The sequence below is a fragment of the Argiope bruennichi genome, chromosome 1, assembly GCF_947563725.1.
Source record: "Argiope bruennichi chromosome 1, qqArgBrue1.1, whole genome shotgun sequence".
In the NCBI taxonomy this organism is placed as follows: Eukaryota; Metazoa; Arthropoda; class Arachnida; order Araneae; family Araneidae; genus Argiope; species Argiope bruennichi.
The window spans coordinates 32,605,149-32,630,376 of NC_079151.1; the positions used below are offsets into that span (position 1 = coordinate 32,605,149).

General features: G+C 27.8%; 1 protein-coding gene across 2 annotated transcripts in view; it reads right to left on the reverse strand.

Annotated features, from left to right (window-relative positions):
• Window positions 1-24,574, reverse strand: part of LOC129968240 (potassium/sodium hyperpolarization-activated cyclic nucleotide-gated channel 2-like) — a 95,210-nt gene extending 70,636 nt beyond the window's left edge. The window contains exons 1-2 of one of the 2 annotated variants that reach the window (XM_056082099.1): window positions 24,269-24,574; window positions 16,128-16,263 (exon numbers count right to left, since the gene is read on the reverse strand). In XM_056082099.1, coding sequence (XP_055938074.1) covers window positions 16,128-16,219 — 92 coding nt within the window. In that variant the 5' untranslated portion in view covers window positions 16,220-16,263; window positions 24,269-24,574. Of the gene's footprint in view, window positions 1-10,323; window positions 10,400-16,127; window positions 16,264-24,268 lie in introns of those variants that run through there. The other variant, XM_056082095.1, reaches the window with a different exon arrangement.
• Window positions 24,575-25,228: the final 654 nt, after the last annotated feature.

Sequence of the window (25,228 nt, forward strand, 5' to 3'; positions counted from 1 at the left end):
AAAATAATAATTTCTGTTAAACATTACATTATGATTTCTGTTCATTTCGTTTCATGTTGCATTTACTTTATCCATGTAATAAAACTTCAAAATTTCCGTCCCTATTGAATAACATGATTTTCACATTTCTGTTGATTTCACAATTATATCTGCCTTATCAGAATATTTTATTATAGCAAAAATAATTTTCAAATGAATTATAAAATAGTTATGATGGAAGGAATTTATTAGAACATAACTAATTTGAAGCGAAAGGGGTTACAAAACAAATTCTATTTATTCAAAAATTTCGAGCTATCCAAATCCAGAATGCAATAAAAGGCAGCAGCATTTTTTTAAAATTTTTTTGTATACTACAATTTAAACTAAAAAAATGTAAAGATTTTTTTCAACGATGCTAATTTCATAAAGTTAGTATAAACGATAAGAAATAAATTGTAAGTAATAAAGTTAATAAATAAAATTAAAATACATAACATCTTAAAAAATTAATAATGCCACTTTGCCAGAAAGTTTATGAAATTTCTGAATTCTAAGTTCTTCACTTCCGGTTATTGCATTTGGATGGGTAATAAAATAACAATGAAATTGCTTAGAAACTGGTTAAATTTTAATAAATGAATGAGCAACTGCATGAAAATGCTGCAGTATGTAACATTGTGAATATGACATTGTAAAAAATAATTTCCAAATATATATTACGGTTCCATCCAACCTGTTCTGTTTTAAGCTTTTAGATAAATAATCAATTTTTTATTGCTCTTTTACGATCCCCATGTAAAATAAATAAAACGTAATAGGGACAAAATGCTCACATTTTTAACTAACAAAAATAATTCCGAAATAAAAATGATTTTTAATTTTGCTTCCTAATTAGCCAGAATAGATTTAACTTACAATAACAAAGCGTTATGTTAATAAGAAATTCAAAGAATCGAACAAAAATTCGAATTAGTCAAGTTTCACTGCATATTTATGTTTTTCTAAACAACTCATTTCTGATTTGAGCAAATATACTTGTTTGTGTTATTGTGTGCTAAAGAATAGCTTAAAGCAATAAAAAAGTCTCGAAATAGAAAGTCAGCGAAATATTGTGCCCATATTTATTATTCAAAAAGCTTGAAGGATCGATAAAAAAACGCTTTCAGCCAAAGCTGGTTCTTTGCTTATTCAATCTAATTAGTGTCACTTCACAGAATAATAGTTTTGATGCATGGTAGAAAACATTACTGCAGTTATCAGCATCATTTGTCACGGGACTTCAGGTGCATGTCATTTTCTTTAGATGTTACACGAAGGGCTCTATTCTTTGGAAGGTTTTCTAACCTGAGGTTTTGCTTTTTTTATGTAAATTTTTAGCGGATGTGGTAAGTTGTTAAACGATCTTTCTAACGACTCATTTGTTAGAAATTTTGAAAAGTTATTCAATATGATCTGTTGGGTGAAATATTATTTTTTTAAAACTGAATTTTCTGTTAAAGAATTATTTTGCTTTACTCTAGAAAGGCAAAAGTCTTTCTTTTCTGGAAAGACTAAATAATTAAAAAGGAGTTGTTTCTTTAATGAACGATGCTTGAAGCTTTAGTTTTTCATTTCTTCCGCAAAATTAAATTAAACTAAAACTCGATATCAGATATTAATGAAAAATCGTATTAAAAGTATTTTCGTAGTTTTTAATAAGATTTGTTTTGGCTTGATAACAGAGACACATTCAGGGTCGGGGGTTTGTGGGCGCGACACTCGATTCTCCAAATGATCTGCCTGGCATCTGATCCTGGAAAATTTTAAATACATTGTGACCAAGTGTCGAAGATAGGGGGGGGGATTCTGTTCTACTGTTCAAATTTTGAGACATCCTTTAATAATTCTAATATAACTTCTAAACGGAGCATAAGCTTATCAGTCATAGTTGTTAGTGTCGGATTTTTTGACTAAATATGCTAGGCAGTATCCTAAGGCTGCTAGGTTGAAAGGAGGCTGCAAATATGTCAATTAAAAATATTATCATCCTAATTACCAAATAAATAAACTTATAAAATATACAAATTTTATGAAATACAATCAGGACTATAATATCTGTTTATTCTGAATTATTAAAGGAAAAATAGATTAAAATTTGACTCACTCGCAATTTATTGGAACATTAATTACGTTATATTCGTTCTGTAAAATAATAATTTTGAAAATCATATCTGTTTGAAGTTTCTTGTAATATGTCACGGTAATTAAATGCTTTTCTTAAAGTAAAATCCTTAATTGATAGATATGTTTAATTCTTCAAAACTTTTATCAGTTTACCATTTTTTAAAAATGAATAAAAAGATACATTTTATTAAGAAGCCTTACATAAGCATACATTTATACTGAATTTAAATTCATTGTTAAATTCTTTATAACATTTGAGAGTTTTATGTAACTGCTATGATAGCATAAAATGTTATCTATATGCTTCACAATAGAAATCATATTTTATTTTATGTAATTTTTTAATGTGTTAAAGTGTACGGTTGAATTTAATTTTTTTAATTTGAAGTAAAATTTTATAAATTTGTCATGTAAGCACAATGAAACTTTTTAAGAATGAATAGTGTAGCTTCAGTTACAAATATTAATACACTACATATATGATTTATGACACTACATTTATAAAACTGAGATATAGTGTTTAAACTGTAGTTTATATAACACCACGTGGAGAAGCAGTAAAAACTGCAAAAAAAAAAGATATTTATCATGTGGAATTTTCCTTTCTATTAACACAGGATAATAATATAATTTCTAATCCCATTCTTAATTTTCTTTTTCTTATTTTTATTATGAAATTACTCATCACAATGGCTATTACAGAGAAAAGAGTACATTTTTTAGTTTAATAAATTAAAAAGATATCTTAATTTTTATAATTTAAATAATGTTTATTCATTAATTTGTTTTAATTGTTTAAGTTTAGACTATTTCTAAAACTCTCATGAATATAAAGAGAAATTATTATTTATTTCATTAATGAAGAAACTAACTTCCTAAAATATTTAGAAGTTCTATCAAACAATATTTTTTCTTTATTTATAAAAACTGTATTTACAAAAAGTCATTTACATATTAACGATCCCAGGTATATTAATATCATTTTAAAATTTATTATATATCATATGTGAAAATTTTAAAAATAATCGAAGTTTCAGAAAGTTTTCTGTTTTCAAATTTTACTAACTTAATATCAGATTCGAAAATTTTAATTCCTGGAAAATTGAATACTAATTTTAACAACAACAAGCGATTTTTTTAAATTACAAAAATATTTCTAACATTATAAAATTTCAAGAGAAATAAAATTAAAATAATATTATGATAATAGAAAAAAATTTCACATGATACATTTTTCATAGCTATTTTTACGGTATTTTTGCTTATCATAAGATTTATATTTATAATAAGAAAACAAAAGTTGATATGTGATTCAGTTATAGTACTGCTTGGGCGAATCTATTGCTACTAAGACATTTCTTAAATTCTAATGCAAGCTTATACTTCTCACAATTTTAATTTGCAGAAAAACTTTTCATTCATTTAAGATTTTTCAAAATCTAAAAATAATTTTAAAAATGGTCTTACTGACAAAAAATCCAAGTGTATATTCAAAGAGAGATTTTATTCAATTAATAGAAAAATGGTCAATATTTTGATTTTTTTATAGCCTGTATTTTAAGCATGATATGTTGCATAAGCTTCACTAGTTCATTTTAAAAGTGCTTATATTGAAAAGATAGGAGCAAAAAATAAAGAAACAAAAGAAAGAAAAGAAAAGGAAAAAAGAGAAAGAAACGATAACGGAGAAATAAAGGAAAAAGAAATAAGGAAGAAAGAATGAATGAAGAGAGACAGAAGTAAAGAAAAGAAAAAGAAAGAAAAAGAGAAAGAGAGAAAGAAAGAAAACGTGAAAGAGAGAAAGAAAGAAAAATATTCAGAAATGTGACGTGACAGAAAAAAAATTTACCGTTTATTTCACTTTCATAATTTGTATGTTGAAAGTTTTTTTCTCTTCAGAAGAATTTTACACATATTATAAAGAAAATCACGAATATTTTTAATAGATTGTTATAAGTGCTTATTTTTTGTGTCCAAAAATTCTTCTTTTAAATTTTAAGAGTTATTTATTTCAAACATGTCTCATTTCGCTACCAGATAGTTCACCAAGATTTATGGTTGCAAAAATTTTCAACTAACATTTTATGTTACGTTATATTAATGATTTTTAAACCAGATTTGACTTAAATAACAAGAAATTATGGAATTATAATACCGATATTTAAAAGTCATGGAAATCTTTTTTCATCTATTTTTCTCAAAAAATATCGTTTCATAATTATTTTATTTCATACAGTCGATTGCTAAAAATTAAAATGTTTTCGCTTTAATTTGAACGGTGAATTAATTTTTTAATCTTTTTTGGAGTAATGGCAACACATTGCTAAAAGCTAATTTTTTTAATCCAAGCACAACTTGCTCGTGCAGGTTAAATTTTATTTTCATTTTGTGGAAATACATTGTTAGGAATTATGTTTGAAATATTTTTTAAAAAATTAATTAAAAAATAAATCATAACTCAAAATTATCATTTTAATGTTTAAAATATAATTGTTTAAATTTTAAGATGATACAAAAATTATTTTTACTGCAATGTTTTAGGAAGTATCAAAATTTTATTTGATTTTTAATTAAAATTCTAAATAAAATGTCAAAAAAGTCCTTTCAAGAGCCCATTTTTACCCTTCAAAGCATATTTGAACTAAATTTAATAATTCTAGGGTCAAAGGTCTAACCTATTGAACACTAATATACACACATAAACATAAATAGACATTCATATTTATTATAAGTGAAGATAATCTTTGATATCTAATTTTATTGCTGTAGCTTTTTACTTTTCCTATGAATTGTTTATTATATTCTGAATCAAATTTAACTTAAATAATTATCTAAAATCTTAACTGCGCTAATACAGTATTACATAACAACACAGCGAAGGTTGCAGTTTTTATTTGTTGTTCAGTTACTTCAAAGTTCCAAGTTTGATACGATTTTCTACAATTTTCACAGTGTTTGAAACGGAGATGAAAATAAGTTGAAGAAAAAGTCTGGTTCACATTTGATATACATAGAGAGTGTCAAAACGAGTACAAAATAAATACGAGTTGTAAAACTTTTCAAATTTTGATTTTAATCTCAGTTATAAACCGAATGATGTATTATGCGATTGAATATGTAATTAAATTGAGCAGAAATTAATGAAATGTGTAGTTTCATATCATGAAATTTATGAAATGTGTAGTTTACTTTGCTCAATTTCGACAAATTTGGCCTTATTCCTTTTAAAATCTCATCCTGATTTTTAATCTTATTTATATTTTAAATCTTCTAAGAACCAAAACACATTTTAGAATCAAATGGTTTTTAATTTTATATAATAGTGTACATAATCTAACTGAATTCTTTAAAATTCGATAAAAGTATTATAATAGTCAATGTTTGTGTTTCTTAATTCTCTTACAACCGTAAAATTCTCGCCGTCTAGAGATAATACTTTAAAATATATTATCTTTTTTAGAATGCAAGAAGATCACGAATATAGCTTCGGATAATCGGTGCTAAATATAAATAGATAGCTAAGAACTCCCAAAATTAATATGGTAGCTGTATATTTTAGGAATTAGAGCCAGTCATTTATTATGCTAATGTTGCTCAGTATAGAAAACTCCATTCTTACAAAAACTTTTAAAACATTGCAGTTTATACAGAGTTTAAAATATTACAATGATTGTTAGTGTTTTAATAGTAATAATAATGATCGTTTTATGAAAATAACAACCTAAAATTCCATTTTAGGTTGTTATTTTGTCTATGTTATCTATGTTATAGATTTGTATTTGTCTTGAAGAAATTACAAGAGATTTTTTCTTCATGAATCCGTTGGATAACATAAGTCAGTGCATTTATAAAATGGATTCAGGCTGTAACAAAACATTTTATCACCTATATCTGATTTTAGAAAGAAAAAAAGATAAAATTTATTCACAAATCAGTATTAAAATTACTAAAAAATATCATACGCTGTTAATGAGTAGATTATAAAAATTACTTTTAACACTCTTCTCATTAACCGCATATAATATTTTCAGGAAGGATATCAGGAACAAAATTAAGGTAACGAAGAAGCAAAAAAAAAAAAAATAATAATAATAATGTACATCTTTCACAAAAAGTAAAATATACATACATGGCATTTCTTGAACAGAAATCAGAAAGAAAATGAAAATATTAAAGAGGCGAGAAAATAATGTTAATATTTATGTCTCACAAAAAGCTATTATAACTCAAAAAACTGTTTGGCCTGTTGATCTCTTATGCTAACAAAAAAATGAAAATTACAAGAGAAAACATAGGCCAATAGCGAAATTTGAATCAGCCATTAACACACAAATATTGCCTTTCTTTCCACATTGCATTGAAATATCTCATTCAAAGTATTCTTTCCCCAGAAAACCATAAAAGTTTGGTGAAGTAAAAGGATTAAAGTTTTTTCATGAATAGAAAATACTCTGGCTTGAAGCCACATGCCTAGAGTGTAACATGTTGCTCCTACACATCTCCTAAGTGGAGTAGTTGGCACAAAGCCCTTCCCATTCACAAGTTTCAGCTGAATGCACAATTTCCTTGAAGACACTACTTAATAGCACACTTTTCCTTTTTTTTAACCACTCATACTCCTCTCTTTCATGAGAAATGGAGGGCAAAATTCTTGGATAAGTTGGAATAAAACGGACCATTGAAGAGCTCAGTTTTAACACTTCTTTAATAGAGGAACAGTGGTTTGTGGTTATTTTTTGGCTTCTCCTCAAATGACATCTTGTGTACACATTGAAAGATTGAAGAGCTGTTTAGAATGATGTATTATGTGGTTATATTTGAGCTACCTTAATTGACAGCTGGCAAAGATTCTTTGCTTTTGATTTCTTTGTAGAATGTCATGAAATTCAGCATAGAATTCAAGACAACATATTGATTTATATATTCTGGTATTTAATAAAATTCTTGTAACATGCCCATCAAACCGTTCAGAGATCAAAATGATTACGGATACGGGGGTATGAGACGGTATTCTGTTCTGTTAATTATTTATATATAGTGTTAATATCTCTACTTGCATGGCAAATTAAGTCTTTATAATCTAAAGAATCTAATTTAGATTTTATTCTTTAAATACGTATTCCTTTTATTATAACCATCATGCTTAAATCAATGTAAAATTGAATTTCTTTTGTGAAATTTATAGCAGGAATTTTAGTTTTTTTAATAAAATTTTTGCAATGGTGCTTTATTTATTTAAACATTTTCTCACCCACCCAAGTGAGTTTTCTCTCATTTATTTGCAGTATCGAATAAAATTTAAATTAATGCAAAACAAAACAAAGTTTTTAATTAATTTTGTATAAATTTGATGAATAAAATAAAATTCTAGCATTTTTTTGACTGAGATTAAAGGCTTCAAAGTAATTGGCCTATTTAAGATGTCATTGCCCTCAAAACTATGATTGAAGTAGAGAGAATTTTTTAATAGTGTATGACATTTTTGCAACAATTATCAATTTTAAATGGCATTTTCATAAATATGTTACATAAATTAAGCTAAAATTAATATTAACGTATTTGAACTCAAATTTTAATTTATTTCCTGGGATAAATATTTTTTGAGAATTTGCGATATGAAATGCTAGAGAATCATAACGTAAAAATTTAATTAAAATATTTTATGAATAATTCATATTTCTTATATAAAAAATCAATATCTTGTGACTGAACATTAAATAAGGCATTATTTACAAGAAGTACTTTTAGACAAAGTATCTTTTTCGCAGATTAATTTCTTTTTATATATCATTATCAGGTTTAAAACATTTTTCACCATTGAACTAATAAATTAAACACGATGTAAAAGTTGTAATTAAATATTTCATGAACAGTTCATACTTTAATAAAATTTTATCAATATCTTATGACCGCAAACTACCGCTGGAATAATATTTATATATTATTTTTAGTGGAAATATCTTTTTTATGTTGATAAAATTATATTCTTTATTTTAGAAGTCTTTGGAACTGAAATAACAACGAAAAAAGCATTTTTACTTTTATAATTTAGATTATAATTAAACAAAAAAAATCTGTATTACAAAAGTATATTTAATATAAATTTTCGATTTTGTCTTTGCAGGATTCATAGGTATAAGTTTTGTTATAAAATATAAAATCTAGTTATAGTAAGTGTAAGCAGAAACATGATTATATAATAGATCTAAATACAAAAGTATACTGAGATACGTTATTTTTTTAAAGTATAATAAAATCATAATTTAAGGGAAAAATTTGCCTGGATATTTATAAAGCGATTGCATAGACAAATATACACATGAAACGTATATTTGACAATCAACTGTAAGAGGAAATGTTCATTCAAAAAAGTCAGATTGTATTAGCAAAGTTACCCATAAAGGTTAAACAGGGAATTCTTTTTATTTTAACATAAAAAAATTGAAATATTTCTTTTACACATAGTTAAAAAAACAATTTACTCAGAATTGAAATATTTTAAAAGTTTTCTTAATAGATATAATTGAAATATTTATTCTGAAGAAATGAAGTCACTTTAACTAAGTAAGCTTACTGACTTAAAGCTAAAAATAATTTTTAATAATATTGTTTTCATCTTGCTTCTCAACTTTTTCTTAAAAATAAAATATCAATTTTAATATCTAATAAGAAAAAAAATAGCGCTGACTAAAAAATACACACACATAAAATAATAAAAGTACTCACATTCTGTACGAAGTGTTCTTGGTAAATTTCGGTTCTCAACTTGTAATAATCACGAATGTAATCCATTGACAGGCAGTTGTAATCCATATTATTTTAATCTTCTTTTTAATTTTGAATTTGAACTAAGAAAAAGTAAATTCAGAGCACTATTTTTGTGCTAAATTGCTGGAATGAAATTGATTTCTATTTTAAAAGGCTTGCGAAACAAGAAGAATTAAAATAAAACAAATAAGAATTTTCATATTTATCAGACGATATTTTTAAAAATCAACAATTCCAAAAATGAAAATGTTATAAATATATAAATTGAATACGAACAAAATAATAAATGATTTTCATATTCTCAGATGATTTCATCAAATATGAAATTCCGAATTAAATCAACGTATTTATAAAAATAGAATTCGAATTAAATTTTAGAGATGGTTTTAAAAATTAGACTGGATAAAGCAGAAAATGTATCATTTCTGAGAAATAGTTTTTAAATTTTTATAATAGTGTTTGGCAATTTCCCCCAGTATATCTCGAGAATTATTTTATAATTATATTATTACTGTAATAAAATATGAACACATATTTCGAAAATTCATTCATATAAAGATTTTAGAAAAGAACCCGTGAAAATTATCATTTAAATTTTTATATTTTCTAATATTATTTTTTAAAATAGCATTTAACCATTTTGTTGTCATTATGGGTATTCTTTTTTCAAAATAAATAATCGACGATTAATATTAAAATGGCTATACTCCTATTGCTACGTATTTAAATGCAAAATCCCTTTATTTATCATTTGCAGTGATTCCACAAGGGTTAATTCTTAATTAAAAAATAAATTAAGGTCATATTTATTTAAAACAAAAATTAAACCACTGAAATTATAACAATAGATTATTATAAAAACATTCGAAAAATCAAATATATTTTCTTGTAATTAAACTTTCCAATATCGTTTACTTCTACTAAAATAAAACTGATTTCTATTTATAAATTGGAAGAATTAATTTTAAAATGGATAAATTAAAAAAAAATTTATAATATGGTGGCGTAGTTAAGCATATATCTATGGCAATGACTGCGTTTTGTTTAGAAATATAATGGAAATCCACAATTGTAGTGAAAAACGTCATACAAAATGAAACACTCATGCACTTTCTTCATAATTGATTCTTAGGACTCCTTCAAAATTTAAACAATAAAATATTTTGCAGAACCTCAAAAGAGAGAAATTACATCCGAAGTATCCCTTTTTTTAAATAAAATTTTGAACGTTTATGTCAATTATTTCCATAGGGGCATAAACATTGTGAGATATGTATTCGTTTTAAATTTATCATAATACTGAAGAGAGCAGAGCCTTATTTCTCCAAGCAAGTTTCTTCTCGGCAAAGGTTCAAAGTGTAATACTCTTCAACAGTTAGCTTATTTAGTAGATGGTGAAGAAAAGTTTACCTTTCCTCTTCTTTGAGGGTCGATATCCTTCGATTTATCGGCCGTTGCTGACTGGACATGTTGGAATCGTGGAAACCCCTCGTTGTTTGTGTCGTTTCTTCGCCATCCTCGCCACCAGCATCAGCCGGTGACCGATACGAACGGTCGAATGCGCGTTACCTTTTACCCCGGAACGGAGAGGAAACCCTTCTCTTATTTTTTTTTTATCAGAGGGGGCCAACACGTTCTATACGCCACTGTCGAGAGTATCATCACCCCTTTTCTCCCCCTATCGTCTGATCGATACGCAGCAGTTTGTTTCGTTCAGTATACCCCCTTTTAGAAAAAAATTGGATGAGGGGTCAGATGACTCACCTGTGGGGCTGGGCGTCATGGAAGGTGGTCGTTGAATGGAGGTGATGAGTTTAGATTTTCAGCCGGGACTGCAAGCGGTGTGCCCCGATCTCCGAAGGGGGCCCTTGCCCTTCATCCTTCCTTCCTCCTGGGCCTGTAGAGAGAAGAGGTCGCTTCCCAACCGGAGGAGGCAGATCTTGGGAGTGTTCTGCCCATGCTCCGCGAGGCGCCGCAGATGCCCATTCATTCAGACGCCATTCAAACGCTGCTGCCTCCCCACCCCTCAGTCGTGATTTCTCTGCGAAAGGTAGTCCCTTGCACCTCCGAGGGAGCTCTGGCGAAGGACTGCTATTCCAATTACATTAGGGATACAAGATGGAGATCTACAAGATCATTGATCATTGGGAACTCTTTTCTCTAAGGTCAAAGATCGTCGATGAATTGGATTTTCTGGTTTTCCAAAGTCACCTCTCATTATTCTGCTGATTTTATTCGATGTGCTCGGTATGGTAAACAGTCACAAACAACACAATGATTTGTGAAATCGAAAACTAGTATAACTGGGACCAACAAATTTTTTGTAAAATTAATTTTAACATTAAATGTTGTGGTATTGCCACATCTTTTCCTTTATATATGTATGAAAAATGTAAGTATATTTACTTTACATTAACAGTATCGATCTCACTTATTCTCGGATACCCCTCCCCAAGAATTAGAATGTAGAGAATTTCTTTAAATATAAGTCTTCGACTGGTATTCTATTTTTATTCATCTTCAGATTCATAATTGTTATGTTTTAGAGAAATTCCTTGGATATATTCTTTCCACGAACAAAAAGAAAAATCGAAGGTACAAAAATTACTCAATTCAATTTCACAAATAATACGAGAAGTGAAAACAAAGTATACCCTTATTTTGGTAATTATATTTTTAATCAATTCTATCATTTTCAAGCAACATTTTACAACAATAGAAAAAGTGGAAACCTTATATTGTTCACAAAATGGAAACACAAGCATTTTTAGTTTGTAAAAATTCAATAATACGGGGAATTATGTGGAACTTATTTTAAATCGAATGTTAACTTGCAAAAATAGGCATTTAATGCAATAATTATACATTACTCTCATTTTTCCGTAAATGAGAAGAACGGAGATAGTATACAAAACACAAAAAAGATCCAATTTTTTAAAAAATTATTTTGAGTGCATTTTGAATGAAATAAAGAAGTAAAAGTGTTACTATTTAGTAGAAATTTATATTTAATGAGTTAGTTACACATATTTGTTATGTTAGAGAATAAAAGATGCTCAATTATTATTAAAAAAGATGGGACCTCATAAAAAATCCTGTTAATACATATATATTGTACAATATTGAATGATATTAAACAATATTCTCAATATTGAACAATATAATATCGCAATATACTGTAAAATACTGTGTAACGCTGGAGCAGATTTATACAAAAAGTTAAATGAAGAAATGCTAGGTTTGAATGCAAATACAATGAGAGAGAAAAACAAATTTAAACTAAAGATATCAGTGATAATTTATTTTTACATTTAATGGTTATAATATATAATGCAGAATTAATAAATAAGTGATCACTAATTTTAATAAATAAAGTCATAATATAGATAAAAATGTTGCCATTTTAAATTTATTAATTTTAATATATATTAAGTACATAATTTTAATATACAATACCAAAGAACACTTTAAATACAATAATTGCATAAGAATGTTCTTAAAACGCAAAATATTCACAAAGAATGTTCTTAAAACGTTTTTAAAAAAATGCGAACTTTTATTATCTTTTGTTTGAATAAATCGTCAATGAATAAAAGAAATATTATTGATACAAGGGGAGAACAAATTTAACCAGTAAAAATAAATTTGAAATCAAAACATTTTTTAATGTATTATTTTTTATTTCAAATTCACCAAAATAAATATAAATGGATAGCATCATATTTTTAGGAAATACAATGGAAAATCGAGATTAAAACTTTCTGGCACGATTATCAAAATTCCTTGAACAAGTTTAGTTTAGTTATATTAACGTCCCGTTTTAAAGCAAAAAACTAGGGCTATTTCGGGACGGACTTCGCAATTTGGAACCGTGGTCAGATGACGAGGACGACACTCCCTCCCCAAATTTTCACGGCACACCAGCGGGAGGACGTTTGGCCTCGGCGGATTTAACGTGCACCTTAGTGGTTTTTCAGTGGAATGGGTTCTTGAACCTCAAACTCTCCGGTTCTGAGGCAAAGATCTTACCACAAAACCATCTCGGCCGTCCTTGAACAAGAAAGGCGAAGATTAAGCACTCAATTATTTTGAGTGCAATTTTGGTAAAGAAGAAGTAACAAATCAGCTACTATTACTATTATTTTGCTTTTACATTCGCATCAAATTACCCTAATTTTCAATTGAAATAAAATGTTTATTATATAAACCTGGAAGCTTATAAAGTAATCAGTAAATATTTGCTCAGCAGCAATGTTCTGATGGAGAAAAAACTTCATCAATCATTTCTAACAGTATGATTAACTTCAACAGTTACTAATCTCTCTGTGTTCAAGAAATAAATTTATAATACAAATTCAGTCATTTCATTTCTCGTAAGCCAAGCTTAAAGGTATATTCTATATTAAAAGGTGTCTTATTATCTAAAAAGGTTTTATTATCCTTTTTTTTCTCATTAAATGAAAATTAAAAGTAGAGCCATAAAAACCATAATAAAATTTTTAGAAAGAAAATTTTTATAAATGTACTGAACTGCAAAAAATAAGTAAAAAATTTGAAAGAGTAAGTCAAAATAGTAAAAAAGTGAGAGACTGATGTAAAAAAAAAAAAAAAAAAAAAAAGCAAAGGTTTTTTTTATTTACAGTTTTCAAACCTTTTAATTTTCAATAAGTTTTCCTAATAATTATTTCCTTTTATTATTTTTGATGCTTATAGCATTGTTTTCCTTATAATAATATATTGATAATATTGATTATATATTCTTTTATTTCTTTATAATATTGTCTTCAGATTAATGCAATTTTACAGAGTTCTTTCTTTGCTTCCAGAATTCTTTATAAGAGAATATTTTCTATATTTTGTTGTACTAATAAAAACGTCATTATAAAAATGTTTAATATAATTTTTTTACTTTTTAGTCTTTAACATTTTTTTTTTTTTTTTACTTTTACGTATATGTAATATAGAGAAAGAACAGTAACCATCAAAAAATTTGAAGTAGTGATTTTTTCGAAACTTCACATTTTAGACCTCCCTCGAAAAACACGTTTTTGGAAAATGTCCGTCTGTCTGTCTGGCATATATAATTCAAAAACGTATTGAGTTAGACGATTGAAACTTGGCATTACGATCTTTACATAAAATTTTCTAATTTCTATCAGCCTTTGAGTAAAATTTGGTCTGAAAAAATCCGTCTGTCCGACTGTTCGAATATAATTACAAAACGAAGAGAGGTAGATAGATAAAATTCGGTACACAAATTTAATTTCGGTACACAAATCTATAGTCAGATATCTATCAAATTTTGAGCCACGTCCAATTACTGTCTGTCGGTCTGACATGTAAACACGATAATTCAAAAACGCATTGACTTATATATATCAAATTTGGTAGGAGATTTTCTGACTACAAGTGCAGTTTTGCGACAAATTTTTGTTTCAATAGATTGAGAAAAACGTATCTAAAACACAAATTCGATTTTTGGATACTATTAACGCATGCCAGAGATAAATCGCCAAATAATTCGCCAAGGATGACTCGATAAATTCAGTAAAAATGCTAAATTTACGCCAAAAGTTAATATTTCGTATTATTTTAGACCAGTACCATGTACGGTGTTCTCTGGCATGAAAAGTTTATTAGAAGTAATGGGGAAAGTTTTGAAGAAACCACTCCCACTGGTTAAGAAAACATCAAGCTAATTCGAAAATGTGTAGTTCTTTAGAAAAGATTAATTAATATTTCCTAATTATTGTACTCCATTGTTATGTAAGGCATTAAGTGGCATGACAAGTTTATTAAAGAATAGGCGAGAAAGCTTTGTGAACACAATTCCCACTCTCTTTATTTTATTGTTATATTTATCTTCGAATATGTAATCAATTTCTATCAAACCGTCGATATCTCTAAAAGATCATACCTATCGCTTGAATCAAAATTAATTAAAACTGAATTATGAATTTTTAATTAACTGTTAAAAAGTATTTAAACACTGTTCTAGATACAACTGTCTCTTGTAAATTTATTGAATTTCAAAACTCTAGCACATTATTATATAAGTGATAAATCGATTTCAAAGCTTCATCCTTACAAACTTTTAAAAATAAATTTAAATAAAAGCGTTCAAATATTTGTATAATACATACAACTGGATCGATTTATTTCGCAAAATACAAAGAAAATATTATAAAAAATTATAATGGCTTTAATTTTTTAATTGTCACTACATTCAGTTCATGTTACTTCCGATATAATTTGCTTTAATAAGTCAATGAATTTTTTTTCCAAAAGTAAAGAACAATAACAGTTTTTCTTTAAATCCATCTATTAATTCTAAATTCATATTTCTTTAAATATAAAATCGAAGAAGTTAAACAATGAATTTTTATTTTTTTAGTTTACGAACTTTTAGATTAATTGTCTAATTATTCAACAGGAAATTAAATTACAGTTCTGTTTCCATTCCACCACCAAATTCGATCTTTTGAAAAAGACAAAGCTGGATAATTAATTTCAATATTTGTTACTACACATCGCAAACATATTTAATGGCAATAGCGCTTCTAATTCCTTTCATTTGCATATTAATTGTTGTTGTTTGATCAGGTTGTGACCATATTTTCCTTTCTAATCCAATTAAAACATTTATTTTAAAAACACAAACGTATCTTCAGTTTTCTGTCTCCAATGTTGCCAGATTATTAAATAAAAAGTACCTTGCGGTTACTGCAGTTTTATAATCGTCCCGAAGCTTCGTAAGTTATTTTGTGGTATTTATAGAGTGATTTAATTTTATAATTTCATCGAATTTACAATATTTGTATGGCCAACTTATTCAAAATACGATAAGCTATTGTTTAAATTTTCGGAAACTATTGTAATAATATATCTAATTAATTACATTTTGTTTTATATTAAGTTGCTTAATAATTCTAAGAAAATTATGTTATTTTAGAATTTTAAAAAAATGTCTTATCATATAATTAATTAAATGTTTAGATTGTATTAAATGTATCTTCTTTTTTTTTTTTTACTATTTTGTGTAAAGATTTTTGTTTTTAATTTCAGCTTCCCTTTTTTTAAAATATGTGATGTACTAATGTCATCTCTGCTGAAAAATATCCGCAGTTCAATAGTTTGCCATTTTTATTTATCTAAAGTTACTATTCCAAATTTCTTATACAGAGATTAAGTTAAAAATCAATTTAAAAAAATACCTAATATTCGAAGCTAGGGAGGGGGGTGAGCAGATCCGAGACTTGCATTGCTTAAGAGAACTTGATCCAATCCTGTGTCTTTTAAACGCCATGTTATGCGGCAGAAAAACTGGTCAACTTCATAGAAACTTAGCACCTGAAAAAAAAAAAAACTTTTATTTTTAGATAATTCTTATTTATATTTCTTATTTGACTGACAAAAAAAAGAAGATTAAGGGAAAATTGAATCATCCTCATTAATCAATCTTACAAGCTATCAAAAGATCGCCTCGAATAAAAGGAGAAGTAGTTAGCGATTTTGTGCCAGGTTCTCAGTTTTATAGCAATATTTTAAGAAAATAGACTACTTGATGGTCAATATGAATTGGATGCTTTTATTGGTTGTTAGCTGCATAAAGTGCAACGTAAAGTTTCGTTTGATACAGACAACTCAAAATCCACATTTGCGAAGCGTGACCACTGTCCAATTATGTTGAGTTTTGATGCTATAACATACTTTTTCTGTATAATTAATGATTTTCAGATGCAAAAAGAAAACGGAATCTATGAGAAGAAAACAACATAGTTTTCTAGATTTTTTTAATTTAATTGTGCATTTATGGGTGGAATCATTAATTAATGTTCAATTTATCTTTACTTCGAATTTCGAACTTTAACGATATCGCATAACCTGTATATTTATTTCTATAATTGCAACTGCTTAATATGTACATTATTTGTAAAGCTACTTTCTCAAATTTTGAATAGGAAGCAAAATTTATTTTAGTCAGAATTCTTTTGCATTTTTTCGGGCATTCTCTTTAATGTGTCGTCAAATTATTTTTTGTAAACAACTAATAAAGACAGTAACTTTTTAAGACATAGTAATGAATCCCTTAATATCTTTAGAGTAATTTCATTAAAAAAATTATATTATAAAAGAAAACAGTTTTACGAGCAATTCCAATTAAGATAGCTATTGTTTAAAATAAGAAAATTTTTTGGACTCCATGTCTGTCAAATTACGAAGCAGAGAGAAAAAAATCACACAATGTTTGGAAGATTTTTTATGAACAATTTGATTTTTGGATTTCTACCTAATACCATAAGACTGAATAGCAAATAAAATAAACTCCTTCAATAATTCGATAAGCTGGTATAGAACAAGCTGATGAAATCTTACCAAACAACTCTTTATTCTGTAGGAAAGCACAAAGCGCAGATAAGAAAACATAGCCGAAGTGTACACAAAAATAGCATTTGTATAAACAAACAAACAAAACGTAGGAATAAAGTTGAAGACTTCACTGCATGACCAACATTTCTAAGAGAAAATTGCCAAGGCATAAAATTTTCCGGAAGCTGTATCTCTGTCCAGATGTCGCCATATTTTTTAGTTTTTTTTATTTTCCAAAAAAAAAAAATTGTTGTCGCCAGATTGTTGTCAAATCTCTCACAAGATTGAGGGTAATTGACTTGGCTTCCATTCATTCATCACCCACTAAGCCCACTACAAATCTCTCTTCTTTATTAAAAAAACCAAGTATGAAAACTGAATTACAGATTAGTAACACTATTAAATTTGAAACTTTGCAATTTTATGTAAGCGAAACAAGTCAATATTACTGCGAAGTAATTTTTTTTTCTTTCCTTGCTGATTTTTTTAAAAAAATGCTAATTTTTTTATTTAAAATTCATTTTTGTACATTTCTATGAACCATCAGTGACGGGTTTCTAGCAAGGCAAACTAAGCAGTAGAATTGAAGGTCCTGTAGGAGGGTTGGTTAACAATATATTATTATCCTAGCTGCCAAATAAATAAATCTGTAAGAAAATGAAAATTCTATGAATTATAACATAGTAGGCTAATATTAACATTTTATCAAGTTTATAATATTAACATTTTGTATAATTCGTCAAATTCCTATCCATTTCATTCCATTCACTCAGTTAATTCAATATTTATAAATATCAGCTTATATTTGCTTAAATGATATTCGGCATGTTGTGTAAAGTAGATATCAAGTTGTGAAATATATAAATGGAGGGAAGAAACTAATGCATTTTTTTAGGAAACAGCTAAAATTAAAAAGACAAGAATTTAAAATAAATTATTAACATTAATCCTTAAGTTAAAAACGAGGAACTAAATTAATCAGTTTATTAAAAAAAGTATATCATAATATGCATAGCTGCATTCCGCAAAATGTCTAAATCCATCATTGAGAGCCAATGTAACTCTAAAAAAGTTGCAAGATGTAATTTTAATTAAATAAAAGATGTACTATAGAATTTTTTCGTAGCTTAAAAATTAATTAAATAATAAAGAATGAGCTCACCTTTTTAATTAAAAAAACATTTACTTTGATTATACATTGCATTTGATCGTTTTTCACGTTCTCACAAAATAGATTCGTTTCTGTATTTTATAACAAAAACAAAACAGTTCTAAGAGCTCGCAGCTGATAAGGAAAGATTTTCTGACAAAACAAGCGTATCTGACAAATTTACATGTTGATTTGAGAACATTATTTCATGACGCTGTGCATTAGTAAGAAACATATATTTTCTCCCAAATTTGATTATTTAGCTTAAACTAAGCGTAGATATTGTTGATGCCATCTTGGCTTGATTCCAGAATTAGAACACTGAAATGTGTAGTTCAAACCAACGTAAAATCTGATTATATATCTTCAAAGTCAAAGGGCTAGACTAGTCTGTATGAATCTCCACTGTACCATAAAATCGAAAGTGTCTCCATTCTAGCGTTTCGTCAAAAGAATAATTTCTCTCTCTCTATCTCTTTTCTTCTCTTTGTTAGATAATCAACAAAGCTTGTGTGGTTTTATTTGGTATTTAATCATGTCACTTTTTTTCCGGCAAGGGTTTTTATACTAAACTAAGGAAACTCAAGCTTTGAAATTAATAAAGACAAATTCGTGTAATAAACAGTAAAGCGGTCCTTTTAAGATCAGTCGGTTATTTAACCACGTTAAAGCTATTTAGAAAGCTCTCATTTATTAGTCTAAAATATATTTCTCAACAGAAAATTAACCGAAAGGTATTTATAATGCTTGAGAGTTTTCTTAAGTATGAAATCGACATTTTTTTTAAAAAAAATTTAAACATTGTAGCAGTTGCATTCTCTTTTGGATAATAGATGGCGATGCTTGATTAGATATGCATCCCACAGTGCATTGCGATTGTAAATAATGAGATGAAATGCTGTTCTGTTAAAGTATAAGCGCGTTAATGTCTTGTCTTGTCTTTCGTTTTTTGTGTTTGTTCTGTGTGAAATATGAATATTAAAGAAATGTTCCCAAAAGCATATTTTTTTTATTATTTTTGATGCAAAATGAAATATTTTTTATCAGTCATATAAAATTATATTTTTGTTATATATATATATATTTGGCTGTCGTAACTTGATTTTCTAGCAAAATACCTGTACACTTTTTAAGGAATTTAATAAAAGAGTTGACAGAAACGAATTTTTGATGCAGAATTATAAATATTGACCGTCGTGGTTGATCAATAGGCTCGCTGAAAAAGTTGGTTATGTTTAAATCCAATTAAATCTCTAATACGTTACAATGATTATGATTCAACGCAATGATTAAGCATTATATTGTGACAGATGTTAAAGGAGGAATATTTTACTAGCCTTGTACCTATTCTGTTCATTATGTATATGCGCCGTCCTAATGAAGTCAAATTCCATGACATCATACAGCAATTAAACTTTGATTTGTCTGGTTTCCGTTATCTTCGGTTTTTGGCGCTACTGAAATTAAAACTTCGCTTTCATCTTGTAAACTTATACATACATCAGAATCCGTTTTTCTCAATTTTCAACAATGAAAGAAAATCACGAAATAAAATATTTGATTAAAAATTAAAACGGCTTGAATTTTATACCAACAATAAAATCTATGATTGAAGAATACGCGATTTTTTTTTTTTAAAGTGCCAAAATTCAGAAAATACATGCACAGCAATTAAATTGATATAACTAAACAGACAATTTTTTTTTTTATTTTAAAATTGCTTAAAAATAAGTGCTTACATTAATATGTAAACACTTACAAATTTTCAGGAAAAATACCAAAATCTCATTTAATTTTCAATTTACTAAAATTATAATTCAAACTTTAAAAAAAAATCGCTCCAAGATGGACATTTTTATCTTCCAAAGTAGAGGAGACCTCCACTTTTAACTTGAATATAATATTTCATTTTAAATTTAATTATTTATTTTTTAATAATAATATCAAAAATAATAATATCAATATTAATTATTAATCATAATTATTTATTTAAATAATAATGATTTTTAATAATTATTAATTAATAATTTTTAAATTTAATTATTTAGTCGCATGAGAGGCAACACTAAGTACTACCTTGCCAGCCCTTTTGAAATCTTGTTGGGGTAAGTTGTGGTAAGTTATAACAGAAAAATGTTTTTATACGGTCTGAAGAAAAATTCTGCAACTCATCTTTTCTATTGTTTCACAAATCTGAATCAAATACTTTTCCTTGAAACACTTTTTCATAATTAATTGAAATATTAAATACGTAGCTTTTACATGTGTTTTTTTTTAAATAGAAGATATTTTTTTATGAAATTATATAGTCTTTTACCTAAGGTCATATAGTTTTCTGGTACCTAGGGCCATGGTCCTGGGTACAACAGCAAGCATATTCTTTATGTTATTGTTTTTTGAAGGTTTTTTTTTTCCATAAAAAATGGAACCCACCTTAATAATCTAAATCCTTTTTGAATGAATCAATCGTTTGTTGTTGAGTGCTTTTTAAATGGAAGGGTTATAATGCTCAATCAGTGCGCTTAACTTATAAAAAATAAGTTTGCTGTTATTATTACTGTAAGTTATTAATATGTTTAAACAGCTACATAAATTTGTTAAAGAAATTAATTTTTTTTTATATTTTTAAAAACAAAAGTATAATTTTACGTAAAGTTTCTGCCATATTCTTAACAGACTTTCCACCTTTATCCTATTTCTGTACCACGAATTTATAATTTATCAGTATTCTTCTTTAATTGCAAATTCATAATTATATATTTAGCTATCTAGAAACAATAAGGGAATAAACAGTCCAAAATTCAATTGAATAATGCAATTTTCAGCATCAGAAGCAATTTTGAAACATCGAGTTCCAGTTTGGGTTACAGCATGATGGTTTGGAATAAACAGAACAATCCTGCATCGATTTTTCTTGAAAGACAAATTCAGAAAATACAGAATTTCAATGTACATATTCTAACCAACGTACTCTTTGGATGATACTCTCTAAAGACAAGGAGAATGCCCTCATTTCAGTATTTTGGTGCTTTTTTTTTTTCTTTTTTTTTTGTGGAGGTGGTCGAGAACCAAAGAGATATAGAATCCTTTCAGATATTCCAGAAAAAAAAAAGAAATCGAAAAATAACAAGCAATTAGAATGGCTTAAAAAAAATTCTCAAAAAAAGCATACATTTCATCTTCTGAAGAATTTCTGAAGACATCTGAAGGACTTTTAAGGAATTATAGATTCTTTGATTCCTCTGATAATACAAGTTCTACAATAGTTGTTATAAGTGATATTATTGGAAAAGAGAGAAAGAAAAGAAAGACAGAAAAAAAAACTGAACATTTTTATATGGTAGAAATAATATTAAAGAGGAACAATATAGTGTTAAATATCAAAAAATATTACACATTTAAAAAAGAATGCGTAATGAAAGCGTTGTTTATGAAACAGAGAATAACAATATTGTGTTCAAATCGCTCAAAAAAATCTATCGGTGCTTTAAAGTGACAATGTATGCAGCTGTTGCTTAGAATTATTTTCAAATTATAATGTTGAATAATTTATGAAAATACTGGTAATTTACTAATTATTTGGTACATTGCAGTTTAAAGTGTTATTATATGATAAATAAATGTATCACCTGATATTGTTAATTTTATAAGATTAATGTTTCCCTAGTTTTCCATTCATTACCGAGTAAACCTTACTTTCAGGAAATGGATATAGATACATCAGTTACTGACTCTACGTACACTAAGGTCTTGTACCAAGGGTCATTTGTCGAGGTTCTTAAAAAGCATTCTGTTAGTCAGAATTCATTATGTTAAGTATTTTTACTGATTCCAATAGGGAATAATAGGTACAGATATGTGTACATATCAGTTTCACAAATTTAAACAAATAAATAACAATATTTGTACATTGAAAAAGATGGCCCTAGGTATACAGGTCTCCCCTATATTTATGCCATATTCTGTAACTCTAAAACAAACGGTATGACATGCAGAGCACTAACACATAGGCATTATCTTTTATTATTAATATCAATATAAATTATTAATTTTTTAATTGAAGTTTTTCTCAAATAAACTATTAAATGGCGCCATCATTATTAAATAAAAATTCAATAAAAGCTTTTGATTAACTAGTAGTTAAATTTTAAAATTTTTATAAATATGCCTTTTCCTCCAGGAATAAGCAGATTTTAAAAAATTCTATATTCTAGAAAATCAGGATCGATCCAAAATACCATCTTTATAAACAAGAAGCAAATCAAGCTAAATAAAAGTGTACAGGGAAAAAAAGCCATCCAAACTAGAAAAGCTTTCAGAATACGGATATTCTATGGAGAATAATTTAGTCTTTTCTTCATATAATTTATTTTTATCTCCAGAAAGCATTTACGAAATCTCTTCGAAACTGAAGCCGTGTGTCATACACGTGTAGGCAATCGAGTGAGCTTCGCAACCAGAAATCAGACGTTGATAGGCTGAATGCTTCCGATTGCGTGCTGACATGTTATTAGCCCTCAGAAGGGGCGGCACGCACTGCCTGGAAGGAACACATCATTAGAAAATGGGAGGAAATAAATCTACTCTTTAGATGTCACTCTTTAATCAGCAACGATTCAGATGTTGATCTTCGCATCTGAGGATTAATGAAACATAACTGCAATGTCCTCTTCACAATTGAACACTCTATGAATGTCATATTACTTTTTCTTCTCAATAACTAGTTTATTTTCCAATAATTTATACTGACTTTTGTTATTTTTCTAGTGCATAATGTATAAACTGTTATCGAGAAACAATTCTAACTCCAGACTTTGGAAAATCTCTGCGTTTCAGATCTCCCTGAATCAGAAAGGCACATTTTTGGAATTATGTATTCCTGTCTCTCACTGAACGCGATAATTCCAAAACATTTTAAATTCGACAAATATAATTTGGCATGTGATCTTTATACCAAATTTGCAGATTTCTGTCCAGTCTTGAACGAATTATAGAAAATATTCAACCGCAGGCAAGTTCGACTGTCAGGGAATAAAAGAACGCAATAGCTACGAAACGCAAAGAACAAGGCAAATAAAGGTTCGTAAACTATTTTAGCATTAAAATTGCAAATCAGTGTCCAATTTTGAAGCCAATCTACCAAAAAGTTATTGTCTGTCTGCTGTACATTTGCATACATGTAAAGGTTGTGACTTAAAAGTATAGCAATTTGAATAAATGGAATTTCGTGTTTGTTACTAAATACTTACATTTTCTTGTTATTAAATAGTTACAGTTACTTGTTTATCAAATTTTGGTTCCAATCTGCCGACATGAAGACTGAGAATGCAAACTCGATTTCCTACAGTATACAAAGAAGTGTAAAATGTTTATGTGTGGGGGCACTAAAAATAAAAATTGGAGCAAGCACAGGTGGCATTCATGGCTATACTGAAAACTCCCAATTTTTATGCGAAAGGAGGGAGACAATGCTTTTACTAGGAAGTATTCTAGAAGTTTTAGAGAGACCTTTCCACATATGAAAAAAAGGAAACATAGTTTTAGTATGTAGTTAACGGACAGAATCCCATATCCAAATCAGCATCCACAACGAACTGAATTGAAACCTAGCTAAAGTTGCAATCTTCTGGTACTTCCCAAAAGTAGTATTTAAGTGACAGAAACTGACTCACATTTGAGTTTGAAGATCTTGACACAATTCTATGAGGACTATCAGCTAAAAAGTGAATCGTATCGAACGAGATGCTTGCTTGAGAAGGAAAAACGAGATAACAGAGACCTAAAATCGGCGTAACAGCGTTTCCTTAAAGAAAGTGAGAAAAGAAAATCTCTTACCTATCCTCTGAGGATCTTTTCGTGGTGATACGAGGGACGAAGCTAACCAACGCGCTTATATAGCCTTTTCTCCTGTGAAATACTCCTAGGCTGCCACGGCTGAAAATTTAGTAGTAAAAGGGGGGCGGTACGCAGAAAAATCGCCTGCGTCCTCCGTCCATAGTGACGCTCGACTCTTTGATTAAAAAGGAATGTAATGATAAAGGATACCAAGAATGAGATGATGATTCAAGATTATTTAATCTTTCGAATATAAGAAAACTAATTGAGAATAAGGATGTAATGTAATTAACATTTGTCAGCAAAGAGGAAGTTAAGTAAGAAACAGAAAATGGTTACAAATAATCGAGGGGAGAAACGCAAGTCAAGATCCTCTTACATATGTCCTTCCACGCAAAGCATGCTTCTCACGTAATTCTAGACCGCATTAACTTCCTGTTTAATATCAGCATCCCTGGACGCTATCTAAAAATTTCCCGCGCCAAAAGCGATTCCGATATTTTCAAGAATCGATATTTCTTTACTGATACATGAAGCACCTTCATGCGAATACGTTTAATGAGAACTGGAAACAAATAAATACGACATATTATATCTATCAAAATAAAGCAAATATTGGACGCTTTCTCTCTGTTAAATACGATTTTATATTTGTTTTATCTAAAAATAGACTAGTTTCCTTTCCTGCTGTTCCGTAACTATATTAAGCTAGAAGATACATTGAATCTGGACTCAAATGTTTAATCATACGTTTGAGAGAAATGATTCATTAGTTTTAGTGACAAGTATTTATCTTGCACGAAGTGGTAAACTTTATTTTTTTTATCGAATTAACCTTGTAAGTATTTTATGATTTGAAGGGGCCAATTGATAGTGAAGAAAATATTGCAATTATTGCTCGAAAATATTGCAAATATTTTCTCGAATGAATAATCTGTTTAAGAGATAACGATTCTCAAG